At 49.2% G+C, this 16498-nt stretch overlaps 1 protein-coding gene across 5 annotated transcripts in view; it reads right to left on the bottom strand.

Moving 5' to 3' along the window:
• Nucleotides 1–16498, bottom strand: part of SHROOM4 (shroom family member 4) — a 218882-nt gene that overhangs the window by 31262 nt on the left and 171122 nt on the right. For 4 of the 5 annotated variants that reach the window (XM_073901797.1, XM_073901798.1, XM_073901801.1 and 1 more), the window contains 3 exons: nucleotides 12098–12232; nucleotides 7038–9534; nucleotides 1873–1934 (listed from right to left, as the gene is read on the bottom strand). In XM_073901797.1, coding sequence (XP_073757898.1) covers nucleotides 1873–1934; nucleotides 7038–9534; nucleotides 12098–12232 — 2694 coding nt within the window. Of the gene's footprint in view, nucleotides 1–1872; nucleotides 1935–7037; nucleotides 9535–12097; nucleotides 12233–16425; nucleotides 16486–16498 lie in introns of all 5 variants that reach the window. The other variant, XM_073901799.1, reaches the window with a different exon arrangement.

The following is a 16498-nucleotide window of genomic DNA, read 5'->3' as shown; positions in this document are numbered from 1 at the left end:
CTTACTGATAACACAGTCAATCAGCCCATATTTTGTATGTTCTATGTATTATATGCTATATTCTTATGATAGAGCGAGCTAGGGAAAAGAAAATGTTATTAAGAAAATCATAACGAAAAATACATTCATCGTGTTGTATTGTATTCATTGAAAAAAAATTCATGGATGAGGCCCCATGTGATTCAAACCTGTGTCATTTCAAGGGTCAGCTGTAAATATTTGTAAAGTGCTTTGAATGGTGCCTAGAATAGAGCACCATGCTCAAGAAAGGCTAGTTAGTATTATTGTTTTTGAGTCATTTCACCCATTTGATGGTGGAGGAGGCTGTGTTTCTTCAGTTGGTAAGCCAGTGACAAATACCGATTGAGCAACTTCTCTGAGTCAGGCGTTGTGTTAGGCACAGAGGAGTCTACAGCCAAAATGTGGTCTCCGCTCTCAAAGGGCTCAGTCTAATATGGGAAACTCAGCAGACCCACCAGACTGAAATGATCTCTCTAAGGACATGGTACAAGTCAGTCCACAGAGGGGAATCTGATCATCCATAGAGTCCCATAGCACACCCACCCAGGCCTCAGACTTCTAAGACATGATGCTGAGGGATCCCTTTGAAAGGTTTCCTTAGGGATCCTACTTGATGCACTTATAAGGGGAAAGGCATAAACTTTGGGGCCAGACAAAACTGGGTCATGTGACCTCAGCTAAGTTGTATAATCTCTCTGGACCTCACCTATAAAATAGGTAAAAAGTGAACTGTTGTGGAGAATAAATGAGACCATGAGTTAAAAAGGGTCCAGCCACGTGACTGACAGATTATTCATAAATGTTCCCTTTTTTCATGGCCAACCAGGAAACTGATAGGTTTCTCAGACTTTGGAGTCAACAGAAAGCCCAAATTATTCCTGACTATCTCACCAAATCACAGGGGATAATGTAGACCCCCCCAGAAAAACCCTGGGCTCTTTGGGGGTCAAGAGACCCAGATTCTAGTCCTTTCCCTTGGTGCCCACACAGAGGCATGGCTAAGGGCCTTCTTCCCTGTTCCCCCTTCATTTCTAGAGGTTGAGTTAAAGAATCAATATGATTTAGGAATTTCACAAAAAAGAGCGTCCTGCCAGGCTTATGGAGAGCAATCTGGCAAAAGTAATTTTCCACTCCTTATAGCAGGCAGGCTCATCTCTGGGGAACATGACTTCCAGGTGCCAGGTTCCCTACATTACAGGAGCAGACTCTCCACTCTGGGCATTTTTTTTTTTTTTCCTTAATGGCTTTGCCCAGGAAACTCTTCCCTCTAGTCCAAGCCCTATGTGCCATTTGCAAAAATGTCCCTACCTTCTTCCAGGAATTTTAATCTATCACTAGCATGATCTGCCCCCGGACTTTCAAGAGCAGACCCTAAGTTCTCAACAAGTCCTAGAAAAAGAACGGTGGCTGAGCCCAAGAAACAAGTGCCTCCAACAACTGAGGCAAAGGCACAGCGGTAGCCGGACGGTCTTACCTCCTCTCTGTCCTCTCCAGTTGCCCAATGGCTGCTGGGAAGGCGGGCATCGTTTATGCCTTCTCATCTATATTTCGGCATGATCTGCTCCCACACGTCCTTGCGCCTGGGCAGGCCTGCCCCAGGCCTCTGAGCTGATGGGCCCAATGTCCCACGATAGTGCCTGACTACTCCATGTTCCAAAATGTCCTAGTGATCAGATGGGTCTGTAGCCCAGCTGCCTGGGGGGCGGGCTAGATTACATCTATGGTATCAAGTTCTTGGTATGGACACCAGGCCGGGTTCCTCAAAGGAAACTGAGCAAACACAAGGTCTTAGCAATTCTATAGAAGCCTCAGAGACACCAACTCACCCCAACTCCCTGAGGGATCACTTACCTCCCTGACTGGCTGGTCTTCCTGTTTCCTGTTATTGGTTTCCATTTGTCCCCAGGAAATTCCTGCAAGGCAAAATTCTGATAAGTTAGGGAGCTCTGAGCAGACAGGTATCCAGATGGCCTCAAAAATTTGTGAAGAGGTCAGGAGCTCGTCCCTGGCCAGACCCCCCCCCCCCCCCGCCCGCCGCCAAGTGGGTTTCTTCTACTCTCCCACACGGGCTAGAGAAACAAGTACCTGGAGGGCTGCCTTTCTTGTCAGGAGGCCCGGTGAACAGCTGGGGGCATGCAGAGACTAAAGAGAGCACTCAGGGACCTGGATCGTGTGCTCTAGAAAGTCTGTGTTTCCCTCTCTTTCTGCACTCCCCTCCCAAACCACGTTATAAACCAGTTTAGCACGTTTGTTGTTTGCTCTGGCTCTTGTGAAGGAGGTCTTTTTGTTTGTTCTGCTGGGTGAACCTGCTCGTTCCTCTTGCCTCTTCTAACATAGAAAGCATCTTCTTGGAAGCCCTGGCCCTTGAGGGGGCTTTGAGCCCGAGGCTCCTGCTGCAGCCTTCTCCCAGGGTGCGGCAGATGGAGAGCACGCATGCCAGGGCCCCCCTGTACTGCAGGGGCCCTTCCTCCTTTTTCTCCTCCCAGCACCAGGTGCCGCATTCCCCACATTATGGGAGCACACTCTCCACCCTGGGCATTCTTTCCTTAAGGGCTTTGCCCAAGCAACCCTTTACTCTGTAGCCCAAGCCACAGAGGCTATTTGTAAAAAAAAAAATGTCCTTTCCTTCCTATTCTAGCTCCAAACCTGAGGCAAATTTGCCTCGGGCACTCTCCCCGATTTTTGCATCCAGCATCCTCTATCTAGCAACTTAGAGCTTAGCGCACCAGGAACGCGCAATTTTTCCTAAACCTCATGGATCTTCCAAATTCCCTCCCTCCAAGGCTATTATTGGTCTGGTTCAAAGTTTTATTAACTTTGCCCAGTAAAACAAAAAACAAAAAACAAAAATTTACTCCCTTTTGGGGGTAAGATACTTGGTGTCAGTCATTCTGGCTGAGACACTTATTAGCTGTGTTATTTGAGGGAAGTTATGTCACCTCTCTGAACTTCAGTTTCCTATCTGGCAAATAAAGACTATGCTATCAAGCTTTGCCGGCTTCCCAGGAGTGAGAGAGCAAAGCGGGATGTGCCTAGAGGATGCCTAGCACAGCGCTCAGCATGTAGGAGGCTGTAGATGTCAGGAGCCACAGAAAAGATGAGGTTTTATAGCTTTCCCAAGACCAGAGTGGTCCCTGCCTGTACCTGTCATGTTAGAGCAGCTCTGACCACTTGTTAGACTTCAGACTCTGTCTCGACGCCCTTCTGAGATGTCCCTGCCCTCAAAGACACTATTACTCATTCAGCCACAGTGGGAGCCAGGATTTCCTGTCCATGCCCTGTGGAAAGTGCTCAGTAAGTAGCAGTGGCCAAACCAAACAAAGTCCTGTCCCAATTTGCAGCCTCCTTCTCAGCTCCCCAGTATATCACCTTCCTTTTTTCCTTTGAGCCACTTAGGTTGCCATAAATCGCCTGTGCTCTTTGAACCAATGAGACACTTATCCCTTCGGCTTGTTGCAGATGGGGCTCGCCGGCTGCCCCAGTGGAAGCCATACAGCCAGAAGGCATCCTGCCGTGCTGGAGAGGGCCTGGGCTTTTCTGTCAGCTTATGGAGAGACAGGGTAGCACAACTAGGAGCTTGGCCTCTGAAACTAGAGGACATGGATTCAAATCCCACACCTGCCCTTTTCTAGCTGTGTGACCTCAGGCCAAGTACTCAGCTTTTCTTTAGCTGTTGTCCCCCAGCTATTTCATAATGAGATCATCATAATAACACGACCTATTTCCTGACACCGTATCGAGGACTAAATGAGTACCTGGTGCACCGCGGATACTCAAATGTTAGTTACAATGATGCTGTTCAAGTTTGGGCTCTGCCACTTGCTAGATGGGTGACCCCTCTGAGCCTCAGCTTCCCTGGCTATAAAACGGGGATCCTATTATACCTTGTGTCATACAATTGGTCATTTGAGCCGGGGTGTCCTATCCCATGCTGCAAGTTTTCCCTCTGTCTGGGGTGTGTACGTGTGTGGGGTCAGGTGGCAGGGTAGAAATGGGCATGAAATGGCTCCACGTATCTGAAAGCCTAGTGTCTAAGCAGACCTGCTGAGCTGGTCTAACAGGCACTGGGGGCCCAGTGTGTCTCCCTCCCTCAGGATACAAAAGGAGAGGCATGGTGTGGGCACACCTCCATTGCCGCTGCCAACTGCTGCAACCTGGAACTTTCACCTCCTTCCCCTATGGAGTTACTAGCTCTGGGCTGACACTTCGGCAAGCCATCACTTCCTCTCTTCCAGCTTCAGCCCCGTTTCTCTACTGTCTACTTGTGGAACCTTCTTTCGGCAAGTGTTCCAAGCTAAGCCAAAATCTCCCCTGGTTTTAGGAGAAAATAACTCACACTTACAAGATGATTACTATCCAGGAGTCACTGTTCTAAGGGCTTTACACATGTTTCATCATTTAATCCTCACAACCAACTTATGAAGTAGGTACTATCACCTGCGTGTTTTTTCGAGATGGGAAAGCTTGGGGATTTGAATACAGGCGGTCTGGTTCCCGCATCAGTGCCCTCTAGCCATTATCTTATATTTCCTCTCCTCTTTGCTTCAACATTTTGTTATAAATCTTTTCAAGCATACAGAAAAGTTGAACAAATTTATACAATTACCCATATATCCACCACTTAGATGTGACAATTAATATTTTACTAAAACTGCCTGTTCACTCCTCATTCCGTCCACCAATCTGTCTTACCTTCTTATTGTATTTTAAAGTAAGTGACAACTTTATCCCCAGAAATTTGAAAACGTAAAGGAAGTAGAAAGATTTCTTGACTCAAGAAGAAATAGGTGACCGAAATGACCTATATCTAGTAAAGAAATGGGATCTGTAGCTTAAAATCTTTCCACAAAGAAAACTCCAGGTCCCGATGCCTTCAATGATAAATTCTACTAAACACTTAAGGAAGAAATAATACCAATTGAATGCAAACTCTTCTTGAAGATGGAAGAGGAGGGGCCACCTCCCAACGTATTTGGTAAGGCCAGCACCTTGACATGAAAACCAGACAAGGACAATATAAGAAAACTACAGATTAAATCCCTGATTAACATAAACACAAAAATCCTTAACAAAATATTCGTAAATCAAATCTAGTAACATAGAAAAAGGATACTATGTCATGACCAAGTAGGATTTAATCTGGCAATGCTAGTCTAGTTCTTATTTCAAAAATCAATCAATTATAATTCACCATATCAATAGAGTAAAAGAGAAAACTAAAGGATCATTTCAGCAGCTATAGACAAAGTGCTTTAGAAAATCCAGCATCCACTCCTGATAAAAGTTCTCAGCAAACTAGGAATGAAAAGGAACTTCCTCAACCTGCCAAAGGGCATCTACGAAAAACCTACAGATCACATCAAACTTAACAGAGCAAGATTAGGAACAAAGCAACACTGGCCACACTTACCACTTCTATGAAACATTGTATCGGAGGTCCTAGATGGCACAGTAAGGCCCCCCTCCCCTAAAAAAGGCATACACAGTGGAAAGGAAGGTAAAAACCAATTTCATTTGCAGATGACACGATTGTCTATGTAGAAAAATTTTTAAAAATCTACCACAAAGCTACCAGAACTTATAAGTGAGTTCCGCAAGGTTGCAGGACACAAGGCCAACACACAGAATTACATTGTTATTTCCATATAGTATTAAAATGAATTTGAGCTTGATATTAAGGAAACAATACTATTTACAATAGCATCAAAAACATGAAACCCTAAGGATAAATAACAAAATAGGTGCCACATTTGTATGCTGAAAACCATAAGTTGTGTACATCAATATAGCTCAAAAATGTCAGCATATGTATCATTAAATAAAGTTTGATATTTGTTTCTAATGTTTTTAGGCAAAATTTACCTCCAGTGAAATGCGCAAATGTTCAGTGTACATTTGTTGAGGTTTCATGAATGCATACACCTGGGTAACTCAAACGCTTACCGAGATACAGAACATTATCAGCATCTGACAATGTTCCCTCACGCCTTTCCCCTCAATCTCTGTGGCACCTTCTGTAGGCCACCACTGTTTTGAACTTGTTTCCCACTGAAGAGCTGTTCTAGAATGTTACATAAAAGGAATAGTATATACTCTTTAGGGTAAGGCTTCTTTCACCCCTAAGGTTCCTTTTTTTCAAAGAATGTGTATTGAGAAATTTCATACACTGAGTCATTCAGAAGTGTCTGCCTAGGCAATAACATTTCGACACAGGAATTCACTTCTGATCTGAGTGCGCCAGCCAAAAGGTGGTGCTAGGGAAGCCATGGGGCAGGAATGTGGCAGGGATCAGGAAGGACATAGGAGATCCTGTCAGAAGTACCCTGGGGGATGGTGGTGGCCTGTGTTGGGGTGGTAGGCCATAACCAGGGCATAGCAACGGCTAGTCTAGCCCTGGGTCTCTGACAAAGATAGGCTGGAGAAGGGCATAAGGATTTGTTCTTTAGAAACCCAGACAGGTCAAATCTCTAAAAGCAGAACCCCGGGGGACATCTGCAAAGTTTGCCGCTCCAAGTGGTTTGTAAGCAGGAAATGGAAGGGAATAAGTGCTATTTTCTGTCAGGCACTGGGCCTGTTTTGATCCTTACAACTGGATCTATGAGGCAGCCATTATTTCCCCCCGTCTTTAGAGATGAGGTCATAAGACTTTTCTCAGCACTGGCCATTTTATGAGCCAAAAATTCTCTCTTTTGCCCTTTCAAAATCATGCGATTGCAAGTTCTGGTGGTTGCACGACTTGCTCAAGGTCACTCAGATACCCGTTTTACAGTCAGGATACAAATCCTGGTTCTGTCCGTTTTGTGAAGAAAATGCTATTTTCACCTAACTCTCAAGTTGGGTTAACTGCAACTGTGGTGGCCGAGCGTCTTGCCCAGGGTTATGAAAATAGCGTTTGGTGAAGCCAGGGTCTGTACAGTTTCAAGGGATTGGAATTGTGATATTTTCCAGGGATCTCCCTCGCTTTCTCCTCACCGGGAGAATAACGAAGCAAACCCATCCAAGAACCAAGGCCTCACCTGCACTGTCGGCTTCCTGGGCTTCCAGGTGTTGCCGGGCGCCAGGCTACCATCCTCGGGGCCACTGTGCGGGGGATTATGACAGCAAGCTGAACACCGGACACATGGGTGGTGGTGGCATCGACAGTTGTAGCAGTTTGGCATCATGTTTCTCTTTCGCAGAGCAGGGCAGAGTTCCCCAGAACAATAAATGCAAGCGTCATGGACTACGGCTCCCTGGATGCTGCAGGAGTAAGAGCAGGTCCTGCGGTAATCAAAATCACCGCAGCGCAGTGGCTTGCAGCACATGGATTGTTCTAGACCTTTGCTTGCAAAACATTCTGAGTAGGTGGGGGTTTCTGGCTGAAGGGGTGACAGAGAATGATAGGATTGGTCTGGGGCACGATATGGCTGGTCTGCGGAATGGTAGGACTGGTCCATCGGATGGCGCCTCAATTCCCTATAGCTGGAGCTCATCGGCTGGAAGTTTGGGTCTATAGGTTTTGGTCTCTGGGTAAAAGTCTTATTGCTATGAGTGGTTAAACCTGGCAAATGAGATGTGGATAAGGATTTGCTACTCTCTTCAAAGAACTTTCTTCTGTCGGCAAAGGGCAAGAGGATGGCTTCCTCCCCAGCTTGGGCAGCAGAAGCCTTCAATTCCTTGCTGTCACCTGGGTTAGGAGGGCCTTCCACGGCTAGTGTCACGTGTGGCTGCAGGTTGTGCTCTGGAGACCACCTCCAGTGACCTCCACGGACTCCACGGTGAACACTTGTCTTCTCAGAGTCTGAGGAGGAGGGGTCCGATGCTTTCCACCAGGTGTTCAGGCTCACGGAGGGCTGGCCAGGCCTCCGGCCGGGGCTTATTTGTCCCTCCAAACCCATCCTAGATTCATGGCTCTCCGGGGCTTGGCTGAGGCACTCTGAAGACCGAGCCCTGAGGATCATGCTCCTGTTGAAGAGCTTGTCTCTGGGGCCAGGTGGTTTTTTACATGAGGACAGAAGAGATGAGCTGGAGGCAGGAGGTGGAGTACTTTCTAGGGGCTCCTCGGTCTCCTGCACTGGCTCCTTAGTGTCACACAGCTGCGGCAAGGGATTCTTGCTTTTTTGGAGCTGGGCCTTCCTCCTCTGGATTTCATTACGCAGATTGGTAGCAAAACGCTCACTCTTCCGCCGGTTTTGGACTGAGCGGCCCCGGGGCCCTCCGTTCCGCCTACCACCCCCCCGGCCACATTCCTTGGGTTCGCTGTCCCCTTCTTCAGTGGCCCCTGTGCTACCAGCTCCTTTAGTGGTTGAAGAACAATCCCTGGCTTGCGGAACAAGGGATCCAGAGGCACAGGAGGGCTGCTGGCTGGCTAGTTCACTGCCTGCTCGGCACGCTCTGCTTGGGTCCTGGAAGCCTTTTTCCGGAGGGTGTCCGTCAGCCTCTGTGTGTGGGGAACTGCTTGGGCTCGGATGCCCTGAACCCAAGGGCCTATCATCCACCTGCCTGGCCTTTCCGTCTTTGCTGTGCTGGTCCTGGGCTCCTCCTGTAGGGGCACATGGATTTTTCTTCCCTGCATGGTTGCCATGCAAAGGTGACAGAGTCCACTCATGGCCAGCCTGCCCGGCTGGGAGCTCCATGCCCTTGCTGCCCCTGGTATCAAGGTGTACATGCTGTAAGTGGGACGCCAGCAGCTGTTCCGGGGCACTGTGGCGGTGCCCTGTGGGTCCTGTGACGTGTGAAGAGCTGCCAAAAGAAGAAGCCTTAGCTAGCTCGGCTGAAGCCTTGTTGAGGGGGCTGGAATCTCTGCTGGAAGCTTTGTCATACACTTTTGGGAATCCGACCGCTTTGGCTGAGGCCTCCATCAGTAGACGCTCAGAGTCCTGCTGGCTGGGTTCAGGAGCTTGGCTGAGCTCACAGTTCTGATGGCCCTCGTTTGTCACTTGGTCTTGCCCGCTGAGGCAGCAGAACCTGTTAGGGTTCCTTGGGGATAGCACAGTGTCTAAGCTCACTTTCTCCTTCTGCTGCGACGAGTGCCCAGGCTCAGAAGCCCTGCGCTGCTCTCCGTTGAGGAGCTGGGCTCTGGAGGCCTGGAGACTATCTCGCCTCACTGGAGGCTGTGGTGGACCTCCGGCAGCCTTGGCAGGCCCTGCGGGGTGGGCCTCCTGCAGGCGGGATGACATCTGGGAGCTGGGAGTCAGGTGGCCCCCGTCGGTGCGCCGGCTACCTCCTGAGGTCTCGGTCACACTGGGCTGGCCATCAGGGGCTTTAGTTGGCCCCGGGCCTTGCGTGAGGCAGTCTGCTGAGCCCGGCTCCTCTGGCCTGAGGGAAAGGGCGCAGTCAGAGGCGTTTGAGCTGGCTGAGAAGGAGCTATAGGCTGAGTCACGCTGGTTTGGGTACATGTTCTGATCAATGGGCAAGAGGTGGCCCTCATAGGTAGCTTGGCCTGGTTGCTCCAGGCTCTCCATGCTGCCAATGGAGCTGCTTTTCTCAGTGCTGCAGTGGCGGGAAAGTGGGCACCACTGCACACACACGTCACTGCAAGACACAGGGCACACTGGTTAGTCAGCCAAATGACCCGATCCCCTTCCCACCTTGGCCAGCCCTGCCACGGGAGAAGGCAGAACAACCCAGAGAAGGCAGAACACCCATGCCGCGAATAAGAAGGCGATAAGGCCACAAAGGAAGCAAGGGAAACAGCGAAAGATATGGACACGGGGGCGCCACAGAGATGTGGTCAAATGGGACACAAGACAACGTACGGGAGCAGGAGAGGGCAAGATCCCAGAGACTAAAAGTGTAAGAACTCCACTGGGGCTTATGCTGTTTCCCTGCCGCCAGTGAGTCTAGAATGGCTTCTGGCCTGTCACCGTCCTTAGGGAGTCAGCATGTGGCTCTCGGCCAGGAGAGACAATCATAGAATATTAGTATCAGACAGGGTCTCTAAGGGGTTGATTCAATTTCAGCCCGCCCATTTCGTAAATGGGCGGGCTGCTGAGTTTGAATGTGCATCAGGGAGCACAGGGAGGGCTCGTCCAAACACACATCCCTGGGTCCCATCCCCCGAGTGCTACGTCTGGGTGCACCCTGAGAATTTGTCCTTCTAACAAGTTCCCAGGTGATGCTGGTACTCTTTGCTGGTCCAGCGACTACACGTTTGAGAATGGCTGGAGTAAAGCAAGCCCTGCAAAAGGAAGTGATTCTGAGGAGGTGATTTTTCTCAAGATCACCCAGCTGTAGCTTGTGACCCAGACAGGGCCGGAATTTCGGCAACGCCCCGTTTTCTTCTTGATACTAGGAAGCCTGACCATTTACCAAGGGCCAACAATGTGCCAGCACTTTATGATGTCTCATTTCAAAGTGAAGGGGAGAGATTATTATCGCCACCTTACAGCCAAAAAACAAGCTTAGCGAGGTAAACTGACCAGCTCATGAAGGTGCTAAAGAAGCAGAGCTAGAATTTGAACCCAAGCCTCTATGAGCCCAGTGTCTTAGCTCTTCTGCTATACTATTTGTTAAATGGGACTAAGAAGGGGCATCTGGGTGGCTCAGTCAGTTAAGCGTCTGCCTTTGGCTCGGGCATGATCTTGGGATCGAGCCCTGCATTGGGTTCCCTGCTCAGTGGGGAGTCAGCTTCTCCCTCTCCCTCGGCTCTTGCTCTGCCTCTCTGTCTCTGTCTCTCGCTCTCAAATAAACAAAATCTTTTAAAAAATGGGACTAATAATAATATCTGTATCAGAGGGTTGCTTTGTGGGTGAAATCAGTTAATAAACGTGAAGCTCTTGTCACAGTCCAGGCACCTAGAAAAGGTTCAATACACGTTAGCTGCTGCTCGTTTGCTTTTTGTTTTAATTGCTATTTGTTATCAGCACCCTCTGTACTGCTACTGTTGACATTAGAGTTGCTGCCCACCCTTCCCTCCCTCATCCCCCCACAGCAAAGCCAAACCAGGGAGACCAAGGAAGGGACCGTGATCAGACACAATCTTGAATTTTAAGTACCATTTCCCACAAACAAAGCCCAAGTGAGCCAAGTCATGCCAGTAACTCCCGATGACTAGAACCCCAGAGGTCGCAGACTGTTCTCAGAAAGGCCACAGTTCAGAAAGCCAGAAATGAGCGGGGGCAGGGGCCCACAAGACCCTCAGATCAGCCTTCCTTAATCCTCGCTCCCTGCTCGCCCCTTAGCCACTCTGCTCACTTGACCTCTGGGCTAAGAATCCATCAGTCCCTTGTTGGCAAGGGATCCTGCCACCCACCCTGCCACCCTTCCTGCTGCAAACAACCACACCCCCACTCAAACAGGAGCCAAGCTCAGAATATGTTTCAGTGTATTCTTTCAGAACAAAACTGCCTCCGCCTGTGCTCGGAGCCCCGGTCTTCTGAAGCCAAATAAAGTCATTGACTGGGGGCAGACTCAGCACGTGGCTTCCCTGAGCCTCATCAACAGAAATTCCTCCTGAGAGGGAAGATCTTGGTGTGGAAGGGAAAGGTCAGCTTTGCTCGCTCTGAGTTTTCACAGAAAAAGTTCTCTGCCTCTTCTGGGCAGCTGTTTTGACAACAAGGCAATACCAGGCCCCACTGAACTGAGAGATCCTCATGGCAAGTAGACCCTGTTATTCAGGGAGGTGCCCAGTCTAAAGGCTTTGGCTCTGTGACAGAGCTGATGAACTCTGGATGAGATCACCAGTGAGTCACTGTAGCTAGGGAAGAGGACCAGAACTGAGCCCCCGTGCCCTCCTGCATTAGGAGACCGGGCAGGGTGGGGTGGGGGGGATGGGGGAGAACCAGGGGAAAGGAGGGCAAAGGAGCAGCCGCTGAAGTAGGATGAGAAGCAGGAGAGTGTGGTGTCTTGCAAGCCACGTGAGGTAAGTATTTCAAGGAAACATTTTCTAGAAGGGAAGGGACTGTCCCAAAGTCATAGAGAATTGGCAGTAAGTAGCCGAGGACTAGAACCCAGGGACTATGGATTCCCACTCCGTTTTCCATTACAGTGCTCTGGGCTCTGCAACGTCTGATCCCCGGGGACTAGAGCAGAAGAGGGGCCATGGCCGGGTTGCCCACCCTCCCGCCCACCTTGAGGGGGGGTGTTCTAGACTCACCTCGTGTTGCAGCCGGAATGCCAGGACAAGCTGAAGGCTTCAGAAGGGAAATGCATGGTGGTGGCCGCTTCAGGGCATCCCTCCAGCAGCTTGGCCACATGCCATGAGTGCGGCCTACTGACAGGGGCGTTTCTCCTACAGCAAGAAAGGGACAGGAAGTCAGCTTAGGGAACCAGGGCTGAAATCACTTCCCATGCAGCTTCCGCCCCCCACCCGCTCTTTCCCTTAAATGAAGGAGAACATCTTGCAAGGAGCTGATATAGGAATCTTAGTGGCCCTCCTCAGCTCCCAGCACTCAAATCTCCTTCATCCTGAGGGTGAGGTGTGGCTACATGGAATGTTGGCTCCGCGGGGCGGTTTTGCTCGCGGGTGTATCCCAAGCAGTGCCAGACACCATAGTAGATGCTCAGTAAGTATCTGTGGAAGAAATGAGTACGGCTGCCCAGTAAACAGTGAGCTACCCTAAGTTTTCTTTGAGGAAAAAAAAATCAATCTGGTCAGTCTTCCTACTTTTTCTCCATGAAAGAAGAGGCAAGTGATTGGGAAGTTCAAACAAGTCAACACGAGGCTGTGAATCCTCCAGTTTTCACTTGTTCATTTGATAAGCATTTGTTGTATGTACTGTCCGTGCACAGCTCTGGGGATACAGACATGAGTCAAATACCGTCTCTGCCCTTGAGAGCTTACAGATGAGTGAGAGCAAGAGAGCGAATACACATAAAGCCTGGTGAAGGCCCCGAGAGAGTGAAGGCTAAGATGGGTACAGAGGTGAGACGCCCGTGTTTGTAGGCAAAGAGGGGGGCAAGGAGCCCCAACTCCTGCCAGGGAACATAGCACAAAGCGGTGAAGGGTGCAGGGCAAAGCTGACGGAGGAGACTGGCTGCTCAGCACGGTACCTAAAGGGAAACAGGTTTGAGGCCAAGGCCCTGGATGCAACCACAGGGTCTGAGGTCTGAGGCTGGAGGCCGCTGCCTTACTTTTGCCCTGACTGGCTTAGGCAAGACCCATTCCTATCCTCTGGTATATGCCCTGTGAAGAGATGCCGCCCTCGCAAGTGGGGAAGAATGACATGGGGAAGAGCAGAGCACACGTGGGACATGGGTTGCACCAGAAGATTAGGAGAAGACTGATGAGGTAGGGGAGGGAGGGGCAGAAAGCAAGTGAGCAAGAAACAGACAGATGTCAGAAGGACCGGGTGGATGATAGAGATAAGAGTAAGAGAGGATCGGGGCGCCTGCGTGGCTCAGTCGGTTAAGCGTCGGCCTTCGGCTCAGGTCATGATCCCAGGGTCCTGGGATCGAGCCCCGCGTCAGCTCCCTGCTCAGCGGGGAGTCTGCTTCTCCCTCTCCCTCTGCCCCTCTGCCTGCTTATGCTCGAGCTCGCTCTCTCGCAAATAAATAAATAAAAATCTTTAAAAAAAAACTGAGAGAGGATACCAAGAAAAACAGATGACAGAAAGGGAGAAAACTGAGAGACGTTATAGAGAAATACATAGTAAAGGGGAATGGGTGACAGAGAGAGATGAGAGACAGAGTAAGAGAAAAGGATGATAAATAAGGAGATGTGAGAGAGAGACAGGATGGCTTCTTTACTAATTTTTGCAGTTATTTACTGTGACAAGCTCCATACTAGACACTGAGGGTACAGAGTTGACTAGGATAAGGGGCTCTGTTTTGAACAAGCTTGTTATCTAGTGTGTTAAATCAGCTCTCTACCTCCCAGGAGCAGTAATGAATAGGCTTGAGCTGGATTCCATCCTAGCTGGGAATGCCCCTCACCCCAGCGGAAACACAGAAAATCCCAGAAGTGCACGGCTCTAGAGGTCCAAGGCCTAAAAAGACAGTCCTGAGGAGAATGGCCCTGCTGGGGAAAACATGGGTTGAGTGGTAACAGGCCAGACACAGACAAGGAGGTGTGAAAGGAAGGGCAAGGGAAGCTGCTTGTCAAAGGTCAGGAACCAGAGCCACAGGTCAGCAGCCCTGGCTAGGATTTATGGGGAGAAAAGCCAAGTGAGGCCCCCACTTTTAACTATAGTGCTCTATTATGGGTTTCAGAGTACCCAGCAGGGAGGCTTGAAGCACAAGAAGACCTTGGTGGGGGAGGAGGTGGGGGCTCTCTTCCAGAGTCTCGTGCACAAAGCCATGATGCTAGAAATCCTTCCAGCTACTCTTAGGTGGTACTCACCCATTAACAACTATGTATAAAGCAGCTCACGGAAGTACTATGTACTGCTACATACCATGAGCCATGTGTGTCTACTATGTACTATGCTTCAGGCACTGAGGGAGAATACAGTGGAGAACAGGGTACCTCTCTTATTTTGGGCCCTTCTTCCATATCCAGGATTTCTGAAGTTCTTCTGCGTCCAGGGTTTAACATGTGGGTGGTCAGCCTTGATACCACTTTCTCCCCAACCCTCCAATCCCTCACTGAGTTCTACTGAGTCTTCTTTTATATCTTTCTGGCTTCTCTCTCCCCCTCTCCTCATTTTCATTGAGACTATTGCACATAATCACATTTCTCCACAGAAACTGCCACCAACCCCTTCTGTTCTTTTTTTTTTAAGATTTTATTTATTTATTTGAGAGAGAGAGAATGAGAGATAGAGAACACGAGAGGGAAGAGGGTCAGAGGGAGAAGCAGACTCCCCGTCGAGCAGGGACCCAATGTGGGACTCGATCCGGGGTCTCCAGGATCATGACCTGAGCCGAAGGCAGTCGCTCAACCAACTGAGCCACCCAGGCGCCCAGCCGCTTCTGTTCTAGTCCAGGCCCTTAATACTTTATATCTGAAATACTGTGTCAGCCAGTCTCCCCTTATTCCACCTCTGGTCATTGCTTTAATTTTTTTTAAAGATTTTATTGATTTATTTGAGAGGGAGAGAGAGAGAGAGAGAGCATGAGTCGGGGGTGGGGGACAGAGGGAAGGGGGAGGCAGGCTTCCCGCTAAGCAGGGAGCCCGACACGGGGCTCGATCCCGGGACCCTGGGATCATGACCTGAGCTACAGGCAGACGCTTAACGACTGAACCACCCAGGTGCCATCCAGTCATTGCTTTTAGATCATATCGTGTCAAACACCCACTGAATTGCAGCACTGGCCTATTCAAGAATCTTGGCTGTCTCCCTATTTCTTACCCTGTTCTGCATCAAATATAAACTGGATCCGACTTTCAAAGCCGTCTGTAAGATAGCTTTACCCACCCAGTCCAATCTCCCATGGCTGTGCTCCAATCATGTCCTGCAACCAAATTCGTGCCTTTGCTGTTGGTTTTCCAACAGAATCTAGCACAGGCTCTGGAGATGGAGCACCTTGGTTTGAATTCCAGCTCTACCACTTAGGAGCTCTGTTCCGTTACCCAGGTGACTTTACTTCTCAGAGCTCCAGTTTCCATTGTAGTAAAATGGGGATAAAATACCTAATTCGTGCGGTTGTAAAGAACAAATGAGACAATGCTTGTCAGCTGCTTAGAACAAAGTCTGGTAATCCCTCGACCAATTTTAGTTATTACTCTAACTGTCCCCTTTGCCTGGAATCCCGCTCTCATTTTGTCAATCTGAATCCTACCTGTTCTTCAAGGTACTGCTCAAGTACCATGTCCTCCCGGGTGCTTGTCCTTAGTAATCGAGTCCTCACAATTTGGCCCATAATAATATGATGTTTTTACATTGCTTATCATCATTTCATCCCACCAACTGTATTGGGCCAGTAAGCAAGGAGACAGACACGAGTAGATGGATCTTGGTTCGTATCCTAACTGTACCACTTTGGATGCGTGATTCTATAGAAGTCACCTTAACCCATCTGAGCTTTGATTTTCTTATCTGAAAAAGGGAAAAATAATCCTTACCTGGCTGGGTTATTGTGAGGATTAAGGATAATATTCTCAAAGCATCTGAGGTACAGCCTGATGCATAACAAGTGGTCAGTAAATAGTACATAGTCTATAACAAGGATTATCAGCTCAGACTTGTCCTTCTCGACGGTTCAAGAGTACTCCCACTGGGTTTGTCTACCCACTGTCAAGGTTCTGCTACACCACTCCTTTGTCACACTTTGAAACGTAGCTTACAAAGGCCCCTACTTGCTAGGGTTTCTCCAGGAGTAGGAAACAATCCCAAAGGAGACAGAAGCAAGGCAGTAGAGTCTTTGGGACCATGGGGAGAAAACCACAAACTGGGGGCAGAAAAATCCTAGCAGAGGAACTGCAGCTAGAGCTGGGGCCTTTTAGCCCTAGTTTGGAAAGGAGAGGAAACTATCTATAGGGTCTGATACTTGGTCTAGTATTATTCCTAAACATCCCTAGACTTGGAGACAGTCCATACTTACATTCCACTCCTAGCTGTGTGACCTTGGGCAAGTCACTTCCCTGAGTTGTAGATTCTTTATCTGTAAAATGAGG

This window comes from Callorhinus ursinus, unplaced genomic scaffold (genome assembly GCF_003265705.2).
Source record: "Callorhinus ursinus isolate GAN/ISIS: 27379988/994484 unplaced genomic scaffold, GSC_fseal_2.0 scaffold16, whole genome shotgun sequence".
Taxonomy (NCBI): domain Eukaryota; kingdom Metazoa; phylum Chordata; class Mammalia; order Carnivora; family Otariidae; genus Callorhinus; species Callorhinus ursinus.
The sequence above is the reverse complement of the archived record's forward strand: the minus strand, read 5'-3'. Positions and strand labels throughout refer to the sequence as shown.